The sequence below is a fragment of the Parambassis ranga genome, chromosome 20, assembly GCF_900634625.1.
Source record: "Parambassis ranga chromosome 20, fParRan2.1, whole genome shotgun sequence".
In the NCBI taxonomy this organism is placed as follows: Eukaryota; Metazoa; Chordata; class Actinopteri; family Ambassidae; genus Parambassis; species Parambassis ranga.
The window spans coordinates 7,263,900-7,285,142 of NC_041040.1; the positions used below are offsets into that span (position 1 = coordinate 7,263,900).

At 41.6% G+C, this 21,243-nt stretch overlaps 2 protein-coding genes and 1 non-coding gene across 4 annotated transcripts; all 3 read right to left on the reverse strand.

The window, feature by feature from the left end:
• Window positions 1–3,339: 3,339 nt before the first annotated feature.
• Window positions 3,340–3,412, reverse strand: trnar-ccu (transfer RNA arginine (anticodon CCU)). The gene has a single exon. It is a non-coding gene; the product is annotated as a tRNA-Arg (tRNA).
• Window positions 3,413–4,628: 1,216 nt separating this feature from the next.
• Window positions 4,629–7,232, reverse strand: LOC114453566 (myelin-associated glycoprotein-like). The gene is made up of 7 exons (XM_028433519.1): window positions 7,007–7,232; window positions 6,508–6,891; window positions 5,878–6,183; window positions 5,532–5,801; window positions 5,284–5,359; window positions 5,127–5,163; window positions 4,629–4,850 (listed from the first exon to the last, which is right to left on the reverse strand). The coding sequence occupies exons 1-7, from the start codon at window positions 7,230–7,232 to the stop codon at window positions 4,629–4,631; spliced, it is 1,521 nt and encodes a 506-aa protein (XP_028289320.1).
• Window positions 7,233–8,227: 995 nt separating this feature from the next.
• pdcd6 (programmed cell death 6) lies at window positions 8,228–20,948 on the reverse strand. Of its 2 annotated transcripts, none has more exons than XM_028432780.1 (6): window positions 20,725–20,948; window positions 17,317–17,378; window positions 11,637–11,681; window positions 10,633–10,803; window positions 9,746–9,855; window positions 8,228–9,120 (listed from the first exon to the last, which is right to left on the reverse strand). In XM_028432780.1, the coding sequence occupies exons 1-6, from the start codon at window positions 20,805–20,807 to the stop codon at window positions 9,022–9,024; spliced, it is 570 nt and encodes a 189-aa protein (XP_028288581.1). In that variant the 5' UTR covers window positions 20,808–20,948; the 3' UTR covers window positions 8,228–9,021. The 2 variants fall into 2 exon arrangements, with proteins under 2 accessions (XP_028288581.1, XP_028288582.1); XM_028432781.1 differs by having other exon boundaries at window positions 10,645–10,803; window positions 20,725–20,947.
• Window positions 20,949–21,243: the final 295 nt, after the last annotated feature.

The following is a 21,243-nucleotide window of genomic DNA, read 5'->3' on the forward strand; positions in this document are numbered from 1 at the left end:
CCGACCAGAGCAGTCTGACACGTTCCAATGGGACACTTTTCTTTCTTTAATACTATATATAAATGAATGAAGTCATTGTGTTGTAACCTCAGTATGATTGTTTCCATACATCTTCTATGAAATGCTAACAAACTGCAATTTAAACTAAAGCTGCAAGCAGCGATGACGGGCTCTCGCAGCCCTTGCGGTCAGCGGGACCAGCAGCCGCCGCCTCTCCTATCGTCCCACGACCTCTCGCCCAGCTGTACCAGCACGGGCTGTGGTCTGCAGGGCAGAAGAGTACAGCAAAACACACATGTAGAAAAGACAGGTCCTCTGGCCAGTATGTGGCGCAGTGACTGTAGCATATCAGCATGTCAATCTGTGCAGTGTCCGATGTTCAGCATGACTGTAAAGTTTCATCCACATAGGATGAAGTATGTGGGAGATACAGCCAAAAATACATCTATTTCCTGTGCGTTGGCGAAGGGTCAACTTCGTGGTGGTGCCACAGCCAGACCGTGACGAAGTGCTGCGTTTTTGATAACTTTTGGTTGCCTTAAGAGTAACCAGATCAAGTTTCAGATGGATTGGACAAATCCACTAGGAGGAGTGTGGGGAGAAAAAAAATGCAAAATGGCGTGGGTTTTCCAAAATGGCGGACTTCCTGTGCGTTTTAGAGGATACCTCCAAGAGACTTTTTTTGCACGGCTACAGGTGTGACATATGTATACCAATTTCCGTGTGTGTAGGTGAAAGTGCAACCCACATGTCAAAGTAGGGGGCGCTGGCGAGCCATGTGGCCACGCCTGCATGTGCATATAATTATATCAATCTGTTCAGAATGACAGGCTCAGCATGACTGATTTTTTTCATCCACAGTGGATGAAGTATGTGGGAGGTACAGCCACAAAAACTGTGTGTTGCCGAAGGGTCAACGTCGTGGTGGCGCAACAGCCAGACCGTATGACGAAGTGCTGCGGTTTTGATAACTGTTGGTCCTTGACCCCTTAAGGGGAAGTGCACCAATTTTCAGCCCAATGGAGCAAGTCCCCTACGGGGAGGTCAAAAAACCGCGGGGAGTGCAAATTGGAACATGGTGTGGTTTTTTCCAAATGGCGGACTTCCTGTACGTCGTGGAATTTTCATCCAAGAGGCTTTTTTTCTTGTCACGAGGTGATACATCAGTGTATCGAGTCTGAAGTCTTTAGCACTTGCAGTGAATATTTTCACACTGCAGGGGGCGCTGCAGAGTCATGTGGCCACGCCCACCAATGGTGACAGTGGCAAGTTGCGATTTTCGTCGGGGGACAATTTTGTGCCAAGTTTGGTGAGATTTTGAGCATGTTCAGGGGGTCAAAATCGCGATGCCGGAAGAATAATCAAGTATAATAATAAGAAACGCTTGCATTTAAATAGGGCTCTTGCACCATTCGGTGCTCGGGCCCTAATTAAGACCTCATCATCTGAACACAGGTTCATTATTGAAGTCTCCTGGAGAGTAAAACGTTCTTTGTTGTCAGAAGAAAGACGATGAAAAGATGACTTAGGTCATGTGCATCTTTAAATATGTGCCTGGCTTTTCCATTAAGCCATCATCTTCTCCTTTTAACTTTAACACGTTTTTAAACTCCCATGCATGCCGTTCCTTTAAGTCTAACATCATCTTGAGCCTCACCTCTGAAACAAAGCAACTTAAAGTTTGTTTTTTCACATCAAACCACAACTAAAGTTTATCCTTCTCTGTTCATCAACCACACATATTTTCTCATGTGAAACATAAACTTAGCACAATGTAGCACACTGCTGACTGTCTGAACACATGTCTGTGTAAAACCTCCTTCCATCACTGTGACTTAGAACTACTTCTGCTATGGGTCTTAAGGAGATAAAGACGAGGCAGAGCGGAGCTAATTTAGTCAGAACAAATAGCCACATTTCTTGTATCCAATTTAACTAACGGTGTGTTTGTGTGACTGATTCTCTTATAATCACAAACAGGGTCAAAGGTCCATATCAGTTCAATGCACACACAGGTTCAGTCGATCAGTTCAATATTCTTTCCTTTGCAATGTCTGTTGTTTTTGTTCTTCCTCAACCAGCTCAGACTGAGAAGTGACTCCAAAAGTGAACGAACATTCAGAGTTCTGACAAAACTAAACAAAAGTAAACAGACAAAATAAAATAAATTGTTCATCTATCCTGGTGATGTGTTTTTAGTGCCCCCTGCTGAACAAAGACAGCTACTGCTTGTTTGATTTTAAAAAAGAGAATTGAACTAAACATTATTAACTTGAATCTTAAAAAGTTTATTGATTATTTCAACCTGTTCATATTTTCTACAATGGAGATCAATTTATTTTTTATAAAATCCTGGCTACAACTTTTCTCGGGTGTTTTTATGCCGCCTACACTGTTGGGTTGTGTTTCAGATTTCGATATTCTTGTAAGTAGTGTGTGTGTGTGTTTCACTTCTGGTAATGACAGATAACATGCTCATTTTCCTTCTTCACACACACTTGGTGCATTGCAGTGGTAAAAACTGCAAACACACAACAGGGGGCGTAGCTGAGCCTTGTTCAATCCTATTACACCTACAATACATGCCAGGCTTTCAGGTCCAGGAAATAATGACAACATGCCACACATGCTTTTCACTTTTTCTTTTTTTAATAAAAGATTTCCTTTTTGTGTTGTTGTTGTTTTTAACACATTTTAAGGCATCATGCACAAAAAATAAGCCATACTAAAGGCATTATGCTTACCCTCTACCAAGATGATTTTCTAACATTTAAAGATATGCTGTTAAAAATAAGTTTGTACAAATATGGCATGTAAGCTGGCATTGTCAGTGAATCCCAAAAGCAGAGCGCCACCTGCTTTCACAGTTTTGTAAACATGGCTTTGAGCAAAATAGGGCTGAGGAAGAGACAGGAGGAAAAGGGAAAGCATGCTTTGACATGGGGCTAAATTTAGAAGTAGTATCATAAGATATAAAGGCACAGTTAGAGGTGAGGTAGATGTGCAAATAGAATAAACAGTTTCTATTCATTGTGCAACAGACAGGCTCTCACTTACACAGTGCAATAATTCTGGTGGACTATCACAGTGTTTGTGTTTGTAGTGGAGCTTACTGATAAAGTTAGAGTATTTTGGACCAGATACAAAGACAAAACCAGGCTGAAGCAACTAAAATCTAAGTTGGACATACAAGTCTGATTTTTGAATTAGAGTGAGTGATCAGATGATATGAAAATGAACCATCAAAGCTGAGAGAAACAAACCCTCCAGCAGGTGGCACTGTAGCAGCTTCCCATGTCAAAGATGCCCAGACCCGAGGCCAAACACTCTGCTGACAACCACCCCAGATGGGACTCGAACCCACAATCCCTGGCTTAGGAGGCCAGTGCCTTATCCATTAGGCCACTGGGGCTATGAAAACAGCTCATGCACAACTTTTCAGCACCTATTACATACTACAAAATGTATTTCATCCAGGGCATAGTCATTTCCAAGTGTTTAAATCGAGGAAACTGGACTCAAGGATAGTTTTTTTTTTAAGATGTTTTTCCACTTCCCCAAGTGGCTTCTTCAGTTCTGCAACTATTCTGGTTGGGAATCTGAGTTTTATGTGTTCAGGACCTCTGTGGGTGGATCTTGCAGGAGCTCACATGACTAAGATCCCTATAGTTGGTTAATAGTCAGGTAACGACCAGAAACTGTGTCTAGTCCATGTGCAGGACTAGTTGACGGCCCATCGTTAGAGTTGAATGGGAGTGAAGTCTGCCAGGAAGGGATGAAGGGACAGAGTTGGAAACAGGTGAGAGCTGATGCCTCAGCCCTCCTCCTCTGTTCAGAGAGGGTTTTTCCAATTTCACATAGATGGCTTCTTTGACTCCTCATAAAAATACAACAGAAGAGCCGTCCACAAACTGGGTTTTGGTTGTTACTTTCTTTTCCATCATGGCCAGTACCCCAATCTGGAGGGGCTTGAAAGATTCATTAAAGAAGAAAGAGCTAAGATTTCTCAGGAGATGTGCTACACCAAGGGACTCCAGGCTGGAATTTGAATAGTCAGGATACACACTTGATCATTAGGATCTGAAGGCTCAAATTTGTTTCTGTCTTCAAGTTTAATTATTGCAGGCTTCATCAATAACAAAACTATGTTTACACAAGTAAAAATATTGATACCATCACATTTTCATGGAAGAACTAATACTAGAAACCAGCTGTAAGATATCTGGAAAATATTCCAACAGAATATCACACTTCACTGCACAAACAGCTGCAGGTAGAAACAAAGAGGGCTGTGAGGGAGTCTGTGGTTTTACTGTTGATGATCCTCAGCATGTATGATGCATGTGGTGACTCGAACCCAAAAGGTTCCACTCAATTGATTACAGATTCATACATGTTAACAGTCCTCTGTCATGTTCATATTTACAGCAGCTGCTTCTGCTTTTCTGCAGGCGACAGCAGTGAAACATCTTTTTAGGATTACACAGGAACTGAGACTGACAGCAGCTTTCTGCTTTTCTTAATAGTTGTTACATTTCTCACTGGTACAAAGACAAAGAAGTCACTGTGGTCAACACATAATGTTTCCTTTAACATTAAAATGTAAAACAGGAAGTGAAGGGAACTGATTATTTCTTCACTTGAGCATAGAGTTCTTCTGCATCAGCAGGCTGTGTGCAGCTGGTGACTTTGACCTGTGCGTACACTGTGTCCTGCTGCTGTCCACTGTCCTGCACTGAGACAGAGGACGGTCCAGGTCTCTGACTGGAGATGCTGATGTCTCCATAGTGGATTTCATCCTGTGTTCCAGCTGCTGGTGTTTGAAGAGGAAGCTGTGCAGCCGTTTGACTCTGAGGAACAAAACGTATTTTACATGAAAAGTTGTGAGCTGGATCTGATAAATAATGTAGAGAATAACAGACTGAATACAACAAGTTTCTGATTGAAGAACTGCTGCACGTCTGCAGAAATGAGCAGTGTTCTTGTGTGGTGTGTACAGTCTCTGTGGTCTGATGCCTTACAGTTTCCAACCACAGTGTTTCATAACATTTAACCTATTCGGCAACATGAAAACCAAACAGTGACCAGACACACACAACATCAATGTAAGTGTAAAATGTACCCACCAGTGTCTCTAGTTGACTTTGACATTTCTTAAACCTCCTGGAAGACATTAGAGAGTTGTTGGTTATTGAAGCCCTGAAGGAGGACTGACATGAAGTCACACAATAAGGACCTGAAGGTTCACTGTGAGGAGCTGTAGATTTAATGTAGAACACTCACCAAACACAGAGAGCCAGACAGACGAGAGCAACGACAACGATCACTGCAACAACTGCAGCTGTGTGTTGAAAACTGTCTGTTCAAAGAAAAACAGAACAAAACAGTCATGAACTGAGAAAATGTCAAGAAAAAATATATAGACAGATTTTATACATATGATAACTCATACACTTAAAGGTGGTAAACACACAAAGCTACAAAGCAAAAGAAAACAAAACAGGAGGGAGCGGGTTCAGTCTTATATTTACCTGAAACATTCAAATGAACCCATGAAGACGTCTGATCACCAAGAGCATTTGTAGCCACACAGTAATGAAGCTCTATGTCTGTCATGTTGGTCATTTCCAGGCTGTATATGTGTCCTTCATGGACTTTCTTGGGTCCATCTGTGGTGTTCTTGAACCAGGTGAAGCTGCTGATGGGAGGCTTGGCTCTGCTGGAGCAGGTCAGGTTCACCCAGATACCTGCTGACAGCAAACCTGATGGACTGATGGATGCTGAGGTGTCTTTAGGAGCATCTGAGGAAGATGTGACAGACATGAACTTTCTTCATCACAAACAGCTGAACCATGATGTGCTGACAGGATCACTTACATGAAACACTGAGAGTCTGCTGTGTCTCTGCTGTCTTGTTTCGTCCTCCATTCACAGGATATGTGGCAGAGCAGCTGATGTTGTATCCATCATGTGTGTGTGACAGAGTGATGGTCTGCTGCAGTTTAGTTGTAAAGGTTCCATCTGTGTTCTCCTCTGTTTCACTGTGAGAGTCTGGGTGGAGATTCCAGGTGAGTTGAGGAGGGGAGTGTGGACAGGGAGTGAGAGCTGAGCAGGTTATAGAGACAGACTGCTTCTCCTTCAGATCACCAGCTGAGATATGAATGCTGGGACTCCAAGGAGAATCTGTCAGTTCACAGAGGACACAGAGAAATATGAAGTTATATCAAATGTATAAAGTTTATATTAACAACAAGGACTGCAGACAGCTGGAGGCAGAACATACAGACAGCCTCATGTATACTGTAAGTATGTCAGCAGGGTCCATCTGTACTAACTCTGTGTTAACTCACTGCTTTCTTCAGCTCTGCACTCTGACTGATACTGTTGATAATCCTACAGCAGATATTTCATTTCACAGTGAGGTTACATTCATGGAGACCAAACCACTCATTTCACTTTTTATCCTCAACAATAATATTATAGACTCATAAAAACAAACTGTCTTACCTTTAACTGTTATTTGAAGATGATCACAGGAAGCTGTTGATATGTATGGACTGTTATTAACTCTGAAGAAGTATGTGTCTGTATGACTTGTGGTTAAATTAGAAAACAAAGTGGAGCAGTTTTTCTGACTCAGATTTCCAGTAATGTTCATTGGATATTTGTTAACTCTTCCACTGCTGTTGTAGACAACATTGTTTGGATTATCGGCAAATCTGGAGTCATTTTTAATCCACACTCCAAATGTTGGTCTTGTGCTGTCAAACTCTGCTTCTGGTTCAGATCTAAAGTTACATGGGATGTGCAAACAGGATCCACTCAGTGCTTCCATCTTCTTCGGTGCAGTGATGAAGAGTTTTGACTTGCCAGGACAATCAGCCAAATCACCTGTAAAACCAGACTGATGATGAACAACATGTGTTGATGATACACAAACTGCAGTTCAGCAGCATGTGTGCGTCCTTTGAACAATCAAATGTTTCAAAGTGAACAAACAGCTCACCTGGAAGAAAGAAGACGCTCAGAAACATGTTGACTGTCAGCAGGTTCACACAAAGGGCTGCCATGACGGTCCTCTCACAGGTTTTCAGTTGATCAGCAGCAGAACAATGAAACACTTCTCTGTTTAGTCGTCGTGAGGTTAAAACCAACAGACCCGTAGTTTTTAAAGAAGTCTTTAAGCGTCCTCCTCCAACACTGTGAGGGAGGAAGTCACCTTTTAGGGGCATCTATAGTGAGGGGGTTAATAATAACAATGATATTCTTAGAAATAATTTTAAATAACCGACTCATTGTCACCTACTTTACCTTTTTTGCAGGAGGTGTTACACAGACATGTGTTCAGACGGTCAGCAGTGTGCTACATTGTGCTAAGTTTATGTTTTACATGAGAAATTATGTGTGGTTGATGAACAGAGAAGGATAAACTTTAGTTGTGGTTTGATGTGAAAAAACTAAACTCATCTGAACAAACTTCAAAATAGTTGCTTTGTTTCAGAGGTGAGGCTCAAGATGACGTTAGATTTAAAGGTTTTACTTTCAGTTTTACTAATGGTGTGTTTGTGTGACTGATTCTCTTATATTCACAAAAAGTCAAAGGTCCATATCAGTTCAATGCACACACAGGTTCAGTCGATCAGTTCAATATTCTTTCCTTTGAAATGTCTGTTGTTTTTGTTCTTCCTCAACCAGCTCAGACTGAGAAGTGACTCCAAAAGTGAAAGAAAATTCAGAGTTCTGACAAAACTAAACTAAACTAAACAAAAGTAAACAAACAAAATGAAATAAATTGTTCATCTATCCTGGTGATGTGTTTTTAGTGCCCCCTGCTGAACAAAGACAGCTACTGCTTGTTCGATTTTAAAAATGAGAATTCAACTAAACATTATTAACTGGAATCTTAAAATGTTTATTGATTATTTCAACCTGTTCATATTTTCTACAATTTTTTTTATAAAATCCTGGCTACAACTTTTCTCTGGTGTTTTTATGCCGCCTACACTGTTGGGTTGTGTTTCAGATTTCGATATTCTTGTGTGTTTCACTTCTGGTAATGACAGATAACATGCTCATTTTCCTTCTTCACACACACTTGGTGCATTGCAGTGGTAAAAACTGCAAACACACAGCAGGGGGCGTAACTGAGCCTTGTTCAATCCTATTACACCTACAATACATGCCAGGCTTTCAGGTCCAGGAAATAATGACAACATGCCACACATGCTTTTCTCTTTTTCTTTTTTTAATAAAAGATTTCCTTTTTGTGTTGTTGTTGTTTTTAACACATTTTAAGGCATCATGCACAAAAAATAAGCCATACTAAAGGCATTATGCTTACCCTCTACCCAGATGATTTTCTAACATTTAAAGATATGCTGTTAAAAATAAGTTTGTACAAATATGGCATGTAAGCTGGCATTGTCAGTGAATCCCAAAAGCAGAGCGCCACCTGCTTTCACAGTTTTGTAAACATGGCTTTGAGCAAAATAGGGCTGAGGAAGAGACAGGAGGAAAAGGGAAAGCATGCTTTGACATGGGGCTAAATTTCCCTGAAAAGCATGCAAATGCATCTTAAATCATATTTACATTGTTTTACTCTCAATAGAGACCTTTTTTTCTTTAAATTGTGTCAATTAAAGTTAAGACATTAAAAATGTTGTCAACATTAACAGACAGACTAACATAGAGAAAGACAGATGTGTCCACAATATTCCCCCAACCCAGAGTCCCAATCACAGACAATGTTTCAGATTGGTCGACAAACAAAGCACTACAAGATTTTTTCAAATACATCAAACATTAGAATTCCAGATGAACACAATCATCTGGATGAAATTACAACCTTAAATAATCTGAAGGTTACAGGTTTAAGTATTTATATGAAGCAGCCCAGGTAAGGCTATAAAATGAGGTATTAAGAAAAATCTTGTAGTGTCCACCATGGCAGACATCCGGGAGGTGCCGGTAGCTTTGGCACAGTTGTGTCCAGTTGTGCTCTTTTGTGGTGATCTGTGTGCGTTATACTATATTGAAGACCATGGAAAGATACTGTTCATATGAAACCTGTATCCAGCCGTCCTGGTCTGTATCGTACCGCCTGAACACGTCAGTCAACCTCTGTGGAAAAGACAGAAAGAAGTGAAATTTAGCCCAAGCTAAGTGTAAATACTCCAAAGTCCTCAATACTAAATATGTATGTGGCATCACTATGTTTTCTAGATACTTCTGAACATCATGATCATGAGGTCACTCTTACTAATCTAGCTCAGAAAATGTGCAGAATTTCCCAGCATGTGATGTTATGAAGTCATGAAGTTAAAACCAGATCCACTAATGTTTTCTTGGCTGTCTCATAAATATACTAAACAGTGTAAACACTGGACAAAACAAAGACATGTTTGTAGCCTCCCTGTTGTTTCCACATTCTGACTCAAAAGCACCAAAGCAAACTCTGGAAATGATACCATCTGAGGGGCATGAGAAAGCAATATTACTACCCTGCACTTCTTCAGGCTTCGGTTACACTTGGCAGCTTCCTGTGTAACTATATGAGCATGAAATTACAGTGAAGGATTAAAGTGGAACCTCTCTGAGAGACTACTCTGAAAGGAACAACTGCGCTGTGTTCTTAAAAATGCATCTAATGAATAGAAGAGGAAACTATTTGTGTAACAAGTGCCTGTCCTATTCCCACATATGTGACAATGACACTTATTACAGTTTACAGTGTTTGTTTTCTTACCTGTAGTACGATACAGCACTGGATGAAGTCATCAAAGGCCACCTGTCCCTTCCTCTGTCGGTCAAACTTATCTATCAGGGTACCATAGAACTGATCTGACAGACGATAACCTACACACAAAAGCAATACACACATCAGAAATAAAGTATCCTACATGTGTGTTTTTGATCATTGAAAGTTACAGATGGGTTTTGCCTCTGGTTCCTATGGTGGCTCAGTGGTGAGAGGGCATAACAGCTCCTTAAATACACACACAGTCTGCTCAGGGAGTGACTTTAAGATGAATCACAGTCTTCTTTAAAATATCTGTCACAGGGTTGTGGGGATACATGGAGCTGAACTATAACAGACTGGCCAAAGCAGATTAACAAGTTGTAGTGGTATCTGAAAAGATGTTATGATATGGTTTAGTTGCAGCTACCACAAGTGATGTAACAACACTACTTTAACTGAGCCGGCATTGCTTCAACCAACACACTGAAGTAATATTTTGCACACACATTCCTCAGGAAACACAAGGACAAACCCAAAAAATCCGGTTTAAATTGACACTGATGTAGTACACAGATTTTACTTTTGCGTCTCCAAGGTAAATGTAGTCAAAGCAAAAAGCAGAGGACAATCCAGGATCATGATTGGGGCAGCGATTTTGACTCCTCTACTCATTCTTGACTTTGACTCTGATGTAACAGACGTTTTTCTGAAATGTTGATCATCTGCTGAAATAGTTCGGATGATTTTGGAGTTGTCTGCCATTGTTCGCACTACATCACATGTCCAACTTAAAGGTTCCGATGTATGAATGAAAAACCCTGACCTTGGGAAAGTCTAGGAAAGGATAACACAGCCCTCCACCTTGGCAGTGAAATTAAAATAAACAATCATACTTGGGTGCTCACCGAATCCGGTCAGTGCCTGTTTGAGCTCATTTTTATCAATGAAGCCGGAGTTGTCTCTGTCGTATGTCCTGAAGATGTTCTGCCAGTCGGTGATGTACTTCCACACACCTGCGAACTCGTTGAAGTTCACGCCGCCTTTATTTTCCCTGTCGAACATGGCTGAAGAAAAGGAGAGAGAAGAGTGAGCGTTTTTCTGAAAATGAAACGTTGCGACAAATCCAGTGACATGAGAGGCAGTGTGGCGGTGGACTTGATTAAGCCTTGCCTCATAAGACTGTCTTAACAGAGAAAGAAAAACAGCTTGATCCCCCCCCATGCAAACACTCCGCTCCACAACCCCATGCGGTTGAATCCAATTACCTCCCAACAAAGGGAGTGTTATCACAGGATATGCTTCTCGCTGAGGGACTATTAAACAATGGATTTGCTGCACATGGTACAGTGGAAAGAGGAGGCGATGGAATTATTGGGATTTACTCTGGAAGTCACAAAACAAATGGGAAAAACAGAGACACGGGGGAAGGAACATATTTAAGCACACAGGAATTTAAAGTTCACAAATGAATCATCTATATTCATTCAGATCACAGACACACTGGAATATACAGATATTTTGTTAACGTGTGTGTTGACGTACAGCCTGACCTACAGTAGACCTAGTCCTAACCTACTCTGCAGAATTAAACGTTTTTAATCTCTGCTGCACATTACAAATGTCTTAGAAGTGTAAACAGATCAATATCTGGAGTGTGAGGCAACAAGCAGCTGCCCTCCGGGACTAGCTTCCCCATTTCCTTCTCTACCCTCTTTTATTGATGGCTGCGGATTTCCACTGGAGCAGCATTCACTGAGGCAAACTTTGTTTGTGCCCTCAGATACCTCACACAACTTAATGAATTAATCTGGTTGCCATGGTGAGGAAGCAAATAAACAACTTGAGAAACAAAAGGCAGTTGTGAATGCTGGGTACATCACCGTCAGCAGATACTTACATATGATGGAGCGGACCGTCACTGGGTTGAAAGGGGTCCATGTGCCTGTGAAACAGAAGATTGCTGGTTAGAAACACACCTTATCTTAAGTGAGGAACAGGGGCATTATTTCAATAAAACAGTAGTTATATTGACAATGATATTTTTTCATTTATAATATAACACGTGAGATTTTGGACAATCATTTTTTCACAGCATTTGCTGTCTAGTCATAAGATGTCCCTGTTGTATTTCAGTGCAAGTCAGGGCACTACAACCTGCAATGCAGCAGTCATTAATGCCCTTACTTTGTTACTGTTTCTAATCCACTGTGATTGTCCTACAATGTCAAACTGTCTGCTGTGAAAAGGATCAATGTGCAAGCGGGGGGTTCCCAGGACACAGCCACTAGTAATGTTATTAATTCTACCTGTACTTCCACAAATTAAAATATCTCCAGTGAAGAAGGCCCAATCTGATGTGAGAACACATTAAAATGTGATAAAGATTTCCACGGATGTCAGAAAGAAGCCTCATCAGAGGACATTATGTGTCAGTGAATAGAGACATTAATGGTTTTAAAAGCTCCTTTTCCTTGAAGCAATTAAATGCCTCATCTCTCAGCATCAAAACCAAAACATCTGGAAGTTTTCCTTTTTATAAAAACAATCCCTTCACACCTTAAAATGTGACATCCTTAAATGTAACTCGGCACCTTTGCCTCATTTTGTATGCGTGGATCTATTAGCATGCAAATTGGTCCCCACTCCTATCTCCACGACACCTTTTCCACTCGCCTGCACCCGAAGGAAACCTGATCACCTTTGACTCTGCTCAAACTCCATTAAACCACTCCACACTACAAAATGGTAAGTGGGTTACAGTGCAGGTGTTCAGCCACACATACAGAAACAGATTCTGAAGACCAGGATGAAAAACAATCAATTTGAAACCTACAGAAAAGCTGTGAAATGAAGCGATCTGTGTGTGTGAACAAATACAGGACAAAGGTCATGTTAGGTTCCCAGTGGAGCCACCCACACTAATAATGCACTAAACTAATAGACAACAGAAGCATTCACATAACAGCACAACAACTGCAGCATAAGAGTTCATGTTATTTAACAAGAACGTCATAAAAGAAATAAAAGAAAGTAAAAGTTAGAAGTTGACTTTGTGACATTTTATATGGGGCATTTCCTCCCAAACAGACACTCACTGTTGTTTTTTATCTTGATGACAAACCTGTCGCTTATACGGTCAGAGAAAGACTGACGGCCCTTTAGTTCAGGTGGGTGTTTGTACTTTATAGCCTGCTTCACACTCTCAATACTCTGGGATTTATCAGGGGCATCTAAATCCATGCTGACTCACCACCTCACTTTATTACTGGCAGGCCGACAGAAACCAGAATAAGGAGAGGCGAGAGTGGGAGGATGCAAAGCAGAGAGGAGACAAAACATGAAAGAGAACGATAAGAGGAGAAAGGGAGGAGATATGAAGGAGTGAGAGGAGCAAAACATTTGCTGTTTAGTTGTTGTTGCACTAACTTGAACTCTCTACCCTACTTTTGCTGACCTAAGACTCTTCCCTGCAACTCTATCTGCAGAATTCTAACACTGTGCCGAGGTGGTGGAGAGTTTTCCACACTCTGTTGCTTGTTTTTGATTTTCCTGCACAGCTTAGCTATGCCAGCAGTAAGCAGGTTTGCAGCATAACAGCTCAGATAAGAGGACCACATTTAAATAAAAAGGTTTCAAGCTCAGCAGAACACAGAAACTTTTACTTTTGATCTATTTTCACCCTGATTGTACCTTTAGGAGTCTATTTAAGTTACCAAATAATAATAAAAAGAGGCAGGAAAACACTGAGGAGACTAGGATGCTATACTCCACTAAGTTCCTCCTTCTTACGGTACTTGTTTTGTTGTATTGTTGGAGGAGGCTGTGCAGGACTGTGGACAGAGCTGGAGCTGGGGTTTGGGCCAGAATCTATATTTCTTGTTCATTCACATAAGTGCTGATCTAAAGCAACAAATATCAAGTATCTAACTGATGTAATGCAATTTGTAGAGTACCTCTCATCAGTACATCTGAAGGAAGGTTACATGTTTCACTGTGATCTCTGAGGTATACGATGCTGTCACTTTAACAGACCTATGATCAAAATGTTGAATCTTAACAATTACTTAACAGCTCTGACCAACCAAGAGACATTTGTAATACAGACACTATATATTTGAAAAAAAAAGTCTGGCATTTGCAGGCAGTAATTCCTTCTAACATAACAGTTGGCATATACAACAATAGAGACTGGACAAAAGTTTAATTAAAACGTCACAGTAAAAAGGCTGATATTACCACATCTAAGGAAACTGAGATTCAGTCTTCAAAGTTGATTCTCAATATCTGAATCTATAAATGTTAAATTTCTACAAGATGACCATCTTGTCACAGAGACATCTATTAGAGCCGCCAGAAAAAATGACCAAAGGCACGGCAAAGGACAAGCTGTGACCTTTGCAGCCACACAGATTCTTCAACTCTCTCTCTCTCACACACACACATTTCACACCAGTTGCAAGCTGTGAAGTCACCACTGTATGCCAGACAGACTGCAGCTACCCAGTGAGAGGTGGTCAGCATGGCTGTGTGTGTCTGACGGCAAACTGGGACAATACACTCTCTGTCCCGCTCGCACACTGGGCTCACTCACTGGTGCACCCAACTGCCAGTGGTAAGGCAAAAAGGGGAGATAGGGAGGAGAGGAGAGAAGGCAAGCTGGTGGAAAAACAGAGCGCACCAACACCTAACGCAGTGTGCACACATAGTAAGGGCAGTGATGGAGTTCAGTTATACATCAGCATTTAACTAGAAGTGAACTTTCCTAAACATACCGGTAATTACAAGTCGTTATACAAAGTTCAACGCCAAAACACACATGGACCACATCCTGTTAGTCTTCATAGATCTCATCTTTACGGGACATGCTCAACGCTCCTATTTTTCCCATTTATTTCCAGTTGCATGTACGATCACATCAAATAACAGTAGAATTAAGCCAAGTCGCTACTCATGCATCATTAAAAAGACTTATAAAACATGACTCAGAGCATGAGGCATCCTAAGCCACCAGTCAGAAATGTCTAAGAGGGAGTGTCAGTTAACATCAGGGAGAAAGCAATAAAGCTGGCTGCGAAAAAAAAATCAATGTGCGTTGCTATATACCCTAAGGTAACCTATGGTTTTACAAACCACAGCAAATGTACAAGAGCTGCTGAACGAGCTCCTCATGCTCTGTCATTCAGGCAGGTCTGTGTGTCAGCAGTTTCATTATGTTACTGCTACTACACACTTAAATAAATAAGTCACGCAGGAGAGTGGGGGGAGCACGATGGCAAGTTGGCATGATATCTGCTCACTTCCAAAAAAATCCATATTTATAGCAAATGGTGCGACTACAACACAGGCATGCACACATCAACGGCACAGAGCCAATCACAGTCTCATCAGGGATACAGTGTCACGCCCAGGACTGATGGAGGGATGAAGAGGGGACAGAAGGACAGAGGGACAGAGAGAGAGGGAGGGAGGGAGAGAGGGAGGAACTACTGTGGGGCATGGGTGAGAGAGAAAGAGAGAAAGTTAAAATAAGAGAGGACAAACAGACAGAGGACACAGCAGGCAAAGAGCCGGGCGATATCCTCTTGAGGAATGTAGGGAGGAGAAATAAGAGAGGCAAGCAGAGAAAGAAATCCATCTTGACATATCATACAATGAGTCACACACTTAATAGTTTTTGAATAACAGAAATCATCTGCCTGTCAGTTTAAAACGCAGCAGCATCTTCACAGCTGACACAGAACCTCACACACATCAATAAAAAACAGAGAATCCAGGGCTAATATTTTCTTTTGCTTTGAGAAAATATATCAGTATGCATACAATTTAAGGATATCCTCAAAGTGTAATAGGCCCACATAAGGGATGGTCACAAGCCCAGGCTCTGTTCTGAACTCCAAGGGTCTTAATACTATCTATATAAAAAAAGGAGAGGGGAAAAAAGGAATGAAAAAGGTTAACAGTGGCACAGCCGATGAAGCTTGTGGGAGTGTTGGTGGCATTAAAGCAGGCAAACTGCAGGACCGGATGCAATGCAGCGAGTGTTCAGCTTCACTGGCTCTGTTTCATATCACAACCAGCCTAATGAACTGGCAGAGACTGGACCAGGAAGCCTGCTGTTCACTACATGCACACACCCAGCAAGGTGCTCGTATGCACAGGACTGAAAGGATGCTCACACACACACATTCTAAAACAACGCTTCTCACTGACCGTTGGCGAAATATCTCGTGAAATGGTGAACAAATGCACAGATAGGTACACATGTTCGAGCATGCATGCACAAAGACAATCACATACTAATCAGTATGCAGAGCCAGGGCCACAGCACACCCTGAGAACAGCTTCTTTATCTGCTGCTGGCTTCAGCACTTCTTTTTTTTTTCTCCTTTGAAGTGCATAGAAAAAAAATGGGTTTCTGCAGAGTGTAATCTGCTGAAAAGTCTTTAAAAAGCTGCTGGAGCAATTCAGACAAACTTGATAGGAAACGTATTATATTTTAATAAGAAGACAAACATCAACCTATGCTACAGTTTCTGGATGAGCGGCGCCCAGAAATATAAGTCTCATTAATCATTATCGCATTTCAACCCGACAAAAAGAAAGCAAGGTCGAGGCGCGATGCCGGTGTGGTGCGAAAACAGATTTTACCAGCCTGCTCTCCTCTGGCAGCTCCTCTCAGCAAAAACTAAGCAAAAAAACTGACTTCACTTGCCAAAATTTGAACACAGACGATGACCTGCTCCTCAAGCTGCCAAGCAAGAGTCACAGCTATATTTCTTTTCTTTTTTTTTATCTAGGAGGCCCACTGGGAAATGAACCCTTAATCCTGTTCGAATCCTCCTCCTCCTAAGTTACATGAGACCAAGAGTGACTGCACTTCCATCACTAGCAGTTATAATCCCCATGTTGTATCTCTGTGTTCTTTTCATGCTGATTTTTCAGGTATTTCCTTTCAGCCTTCACTCAGATTAACCACATTCTGCAGCACAGAAAGCACACTGCCTAAATAATTAGTTATTCCTTAATCGTCTGTTGACTGTGAACACCAAATATTGCAGCAAAATCATCAATCAAAAGCAGCTTTTCAAGTGTAGCGGGCAAATTAATGAAGAGGACTAGCTGATTAAGCCTATGTTAGCTAAAATAGGAATGAACACAGCTTTAACCAGTGCAGGGCGGAGCTGGCTGCCACTGCAGGGATAGCTTCTTTGAAGCTACACTGATGAAGGAAGTTTGTACCTGCTTCTCTGGTGTCCTGGGACAAAAATAAAACTCTATTCATTTTTGTACGGTTCACCTGCTACAAAGGGATAAAAATAAAATCCCAATCCATTTTCTGCTTAGGCTTGGCAGTTGCTTGAATTAAAGAGTGGCAGACCAACGGTGTGTGTCAAGGAGGTCTGAGAGAGGGATCAAAAAAGAGGCACAGACGGAAGGATAAAAAAAACAAGTGAGAAGAATGAGAATTATAGATGGAGAGGGAGAAAGGTGGAAACATAAATAGTAAATAAGAAACAATGAAATATTAATAGAGAAAAAAATGGAATGTCAGAAATGTGAGCAACACAAAGGCATACCATTCGATAAGGCCTGCTGAAGCTCTGAGTCAGATATCACTCCACTCCGGTCCTTGTCGACCCTAGGGAGGAAAACACAGATTAGATACCGCCTGCTTCAACCACTTCACACCCACACACACTCCAAGACACAATAGCAGCGGGCATCAGCACTCACCACCTGAAACTTTATCCCCCTGAGTTTGTGTTAGTATTTCAATGGCCCACAAAGAATGAATGGAGTCTTATGATCAGGGCACACACGTCAGCTTGTGCACTAGTAGCACCAAGGGACCAGCCAGACAAGCTCTGGGTGTGTGAATATGTGTGTGTGTGTACATTGATTCTGAAACAGTTCAGTGAAGCCAAATACTGGCTTCAGTATAAGTAACTTTAAATGCAAATAGCATAGTGTCAGCTGGCAAGAATCTGACTGTGACATTTTTGCAAGTGAAACCAAAACTAACAAACCTTAGATGGTTAAAACCATAACAACACAACAGCCCAGTTTGATTCAAATAATTACTAAATACTAAATTAAAAGAAAAAAAAGAACACAATTGAAAAAGGGGGCTTTTAAAAGGTCCCAGTGTCGAGGAAATTGAGCAATAAAAGGAAGTGGAATGCCTGGAATGAGAGGATTTTTAATATAACTGACTAATGTAGGTCAAGGTTTATAATTATCACGTGAGTTGGGACCTTGGGAACCTTTTCAATCATATAAAGGGGCTTGTTTTCATTGACTATAACCAGTGATAAATAAAGACGTAAAACTCCAGTATGCTGTTCCCCTTCTTAAGGTGAACACTTTATCTGTAACTCTGCATAAATACCTACGGAGAACTGGAACAAAGTGCACAACTAGGCACGAGGGAGGTGGGATTGTAATAATTAACATACATTTAAGTAACCTTAGCTTTGGCATGAATCGTTCCCTGAGATGTGAAAACATTTAGAGGCTGACACACATAAAGGGCTTCACAGTTTTGATGTGTAGCTTAGTCAAACATCCAGTGACTCAGTTGTTCCCTAGCAACTTGCTTGGCCCAACCTGTTGACGCAGCGCTCACTCAATAAACACAGTCTGAAATACCAGCAGAGAAGAAGAGAAGAAGACGGAGGGGAGGAGACGGGAAACCCCTCAATTTAAAACACACACACACACACAAGATGACCGCATTGCTGACTTTTGAGGCCTGGCTCTCTGCTCCCAGATGTGACACATTACTGTGCATTTATATCTTTATGTCTGGAGTCTTCGTGGATTTCAGCTATATATGTGCGACTTACTTTACCTTCCCCCCTGTTAAATAAAGAAAAACACACACAGCGACCTGCTTGGTCTCCTCTGGGAAGGAAAAACAGCTCTTCATAAATGAGATCTTTGTCACAGTGTAGGTGAGGAGTGGGTATAGGGTTAATGTAGGCAGCTGTGGGGGAACCCAACCTTTACCAAACACAGATAGATTCACTCAAAGACACAAGTGTACAGTATAAACTCTCACCACCTTTTCTCTCTGTCTCACTGAGTCAGACTGCCTCAGGTCATGTTACCATGCCAGTGAGAACCAAAAAGGGAAAGCAACGTTAAAACTCTCTTCTTGCCTGCAGAACAGAAGCATCTGCTGTTCCCATCTCCTTGCTGACAAACGCAGCGTGTGTATGTAAAACAGCAGGACAATATAAAACACCAGTCACTACTACTTGCTCAGATTTTCCCATGTTTCACTGTTTCCTATTAACCAGGTTGGAATATGGCTTGCGGAACAGAACCCGCCCTACTTTCCACACGGCGATGTCACTGGTGGAAAGAAAAGAAACCTACAAATTAAAGCTGCATTCAAAAACACGTCCAAGGAAGTCTTGGTTTCCAAGTTTCCTTTGCTATTTTCTTTGTATTTAGGGGTCAAATGTGGTCTGTTAGATGGGTTGTAACAGGACTCCTTCATCAGAGACCTGTGAGTAAAATCTTACTATTTTTGTCATAACATTTATTAATTAGAAAGTACACAAAACGGAACAATGACCTCTTCGTGCTGCATCTGTGTCAAGCCATGTAATTTAGTACATTCAATAAAGGTCTGCTTGTGCACTAGATGGTCTTAATCTTGAGAAACAGATGAAGACCATCAGAGGAAGACAGTTGTGATTAGAAAGCAGTCAAAGTGTGTGAACAGATTACCAACAGAAGGACAGTGAGTCAATTGGCATGTGTGCATCTGACACAGAGATTAAGCGGCAGCCCGCGTCAAACCAAACCATGCTCTACTGATGCTGATCACATGACTGAGGGAATTCCAGCATCGCTCTGCCAGATATTCACCGAGAGGCAGCAGATGAGGCGGCACGGCGCTCATGTGAGAGGTGACTGCGTGCATGACGGTTATAACGCTTGACATGAACCAGTGATGACTCCACATGTGTGTACACAGACATGATCATTCATGGCAAGAGCATCCCACCAAAAACAGACAGCACAATATCAATATTTGTGACAAAAATATATACGCATCCGGCCTAATTTCTCTGGGGGTTTTGCACCATACATAAATAATTCGTTAAGGGTGTTTCAAGCCTTTGCAATTCCTGCAGCATCTCAATGTTGTGAGAAGAGAAAAAAATCCTCTGCAGTATTACATAACTCTATAGCTTACTATTACCAGGGGCCAAAGCATATCAACATTTCCTCCTCTCTCCTCTCTAGTACTATGACCTTCTTAGCTGCTGACACACTTTTATTAGACTATGAAATTGATAACTAACAATGGCTGAGAGCTGCCGCAGATGAAAATACTGGGAGGCAAAGTAAAAGATTTATTATAAATTCACATTTTTTTAAGCATTTTCTGCATCATGTTGAAACATATGGTGATGAGATAAGGGTTGATGTGTAAAAAGGTTGTTTATTAAACATATTAAAATGTGAAAGTTTGAAGTAAACTGCTTTTGTTTTAGTGGGAAACCCCTTCAAGGACTCCTGGAGGTCCCTTAGACTCAGGTTAGAAACCTGTCAATGATAGTAAAGCCTGCCTTATGAATTCACAAACACATACAGCCACAACACATCGTCAAAGTATCGCAATATGAGCAGCCGAGTGACGTGTAATAGCGTGAGATAATGTCATGTGCAGTGTAGTGTTTCCTAAGTAACTAAGTGGGAACAGTAGGACTTCAATAAATCACTAGTTTCTCTGCGAAGCTCTGTTCTGAATCAAAACTAGCTGAAAGAAAACAGGAGTAAAGACGGAAAACAAACAAACAAACAAACGAGCTGTCAGTGAAATATGTAGCCACCACCACCACCACCACCACCACCCAGCCCCACTGCTCTCCTTCTCCTCTCCGCACCACACACGACAGCAGTTTTCACTGCGGAGCGGAGTGAGAGGCAGGCAGGCAGCGAAACAGACCGCCTTCCGTAACACTCACCTCTGGAAGATGTTCCACAGGAAGCCCTGGTCCGGAGGAGCGTTCATGTGCGGGGGAGCTCTGTACGGACTGTGATACGCCATTTTACAAGGAATGCGCTGTCAAAATTGTGCGAGTGGCAGATTGTATTTCCTCCTCCGGCTACTTTCAGCTCTCGGCGGCTTCAGTCAGACTCCACCACCCCGACGTTCACGTTCCAGCCTGCCTCCTCTTCGCGCACAGGGGCGTGGCCAATCATTCACCACTACCCCGTAAGGCAGGTTACGTCACACTTAGCGTCCCCTTCATGCAAAAATAGAAACTGTAAAACTATCTTAGGAAAACTATCGATGAAAGTGATTAATCTAACGTGTAACATTCCTGCCTATAACCACTGTGTGTGTGTGTGTGTAGTTAAAGCTGTGAACTGAAGTGACTATAGCGGAGCATTACTACAATATTGATATACTGTGGTTAAACGCCATTTTATCAGGTGAAGTCCCAGTTTTCTCATTTTTCTGTAGCCTTTGAACGCATCGT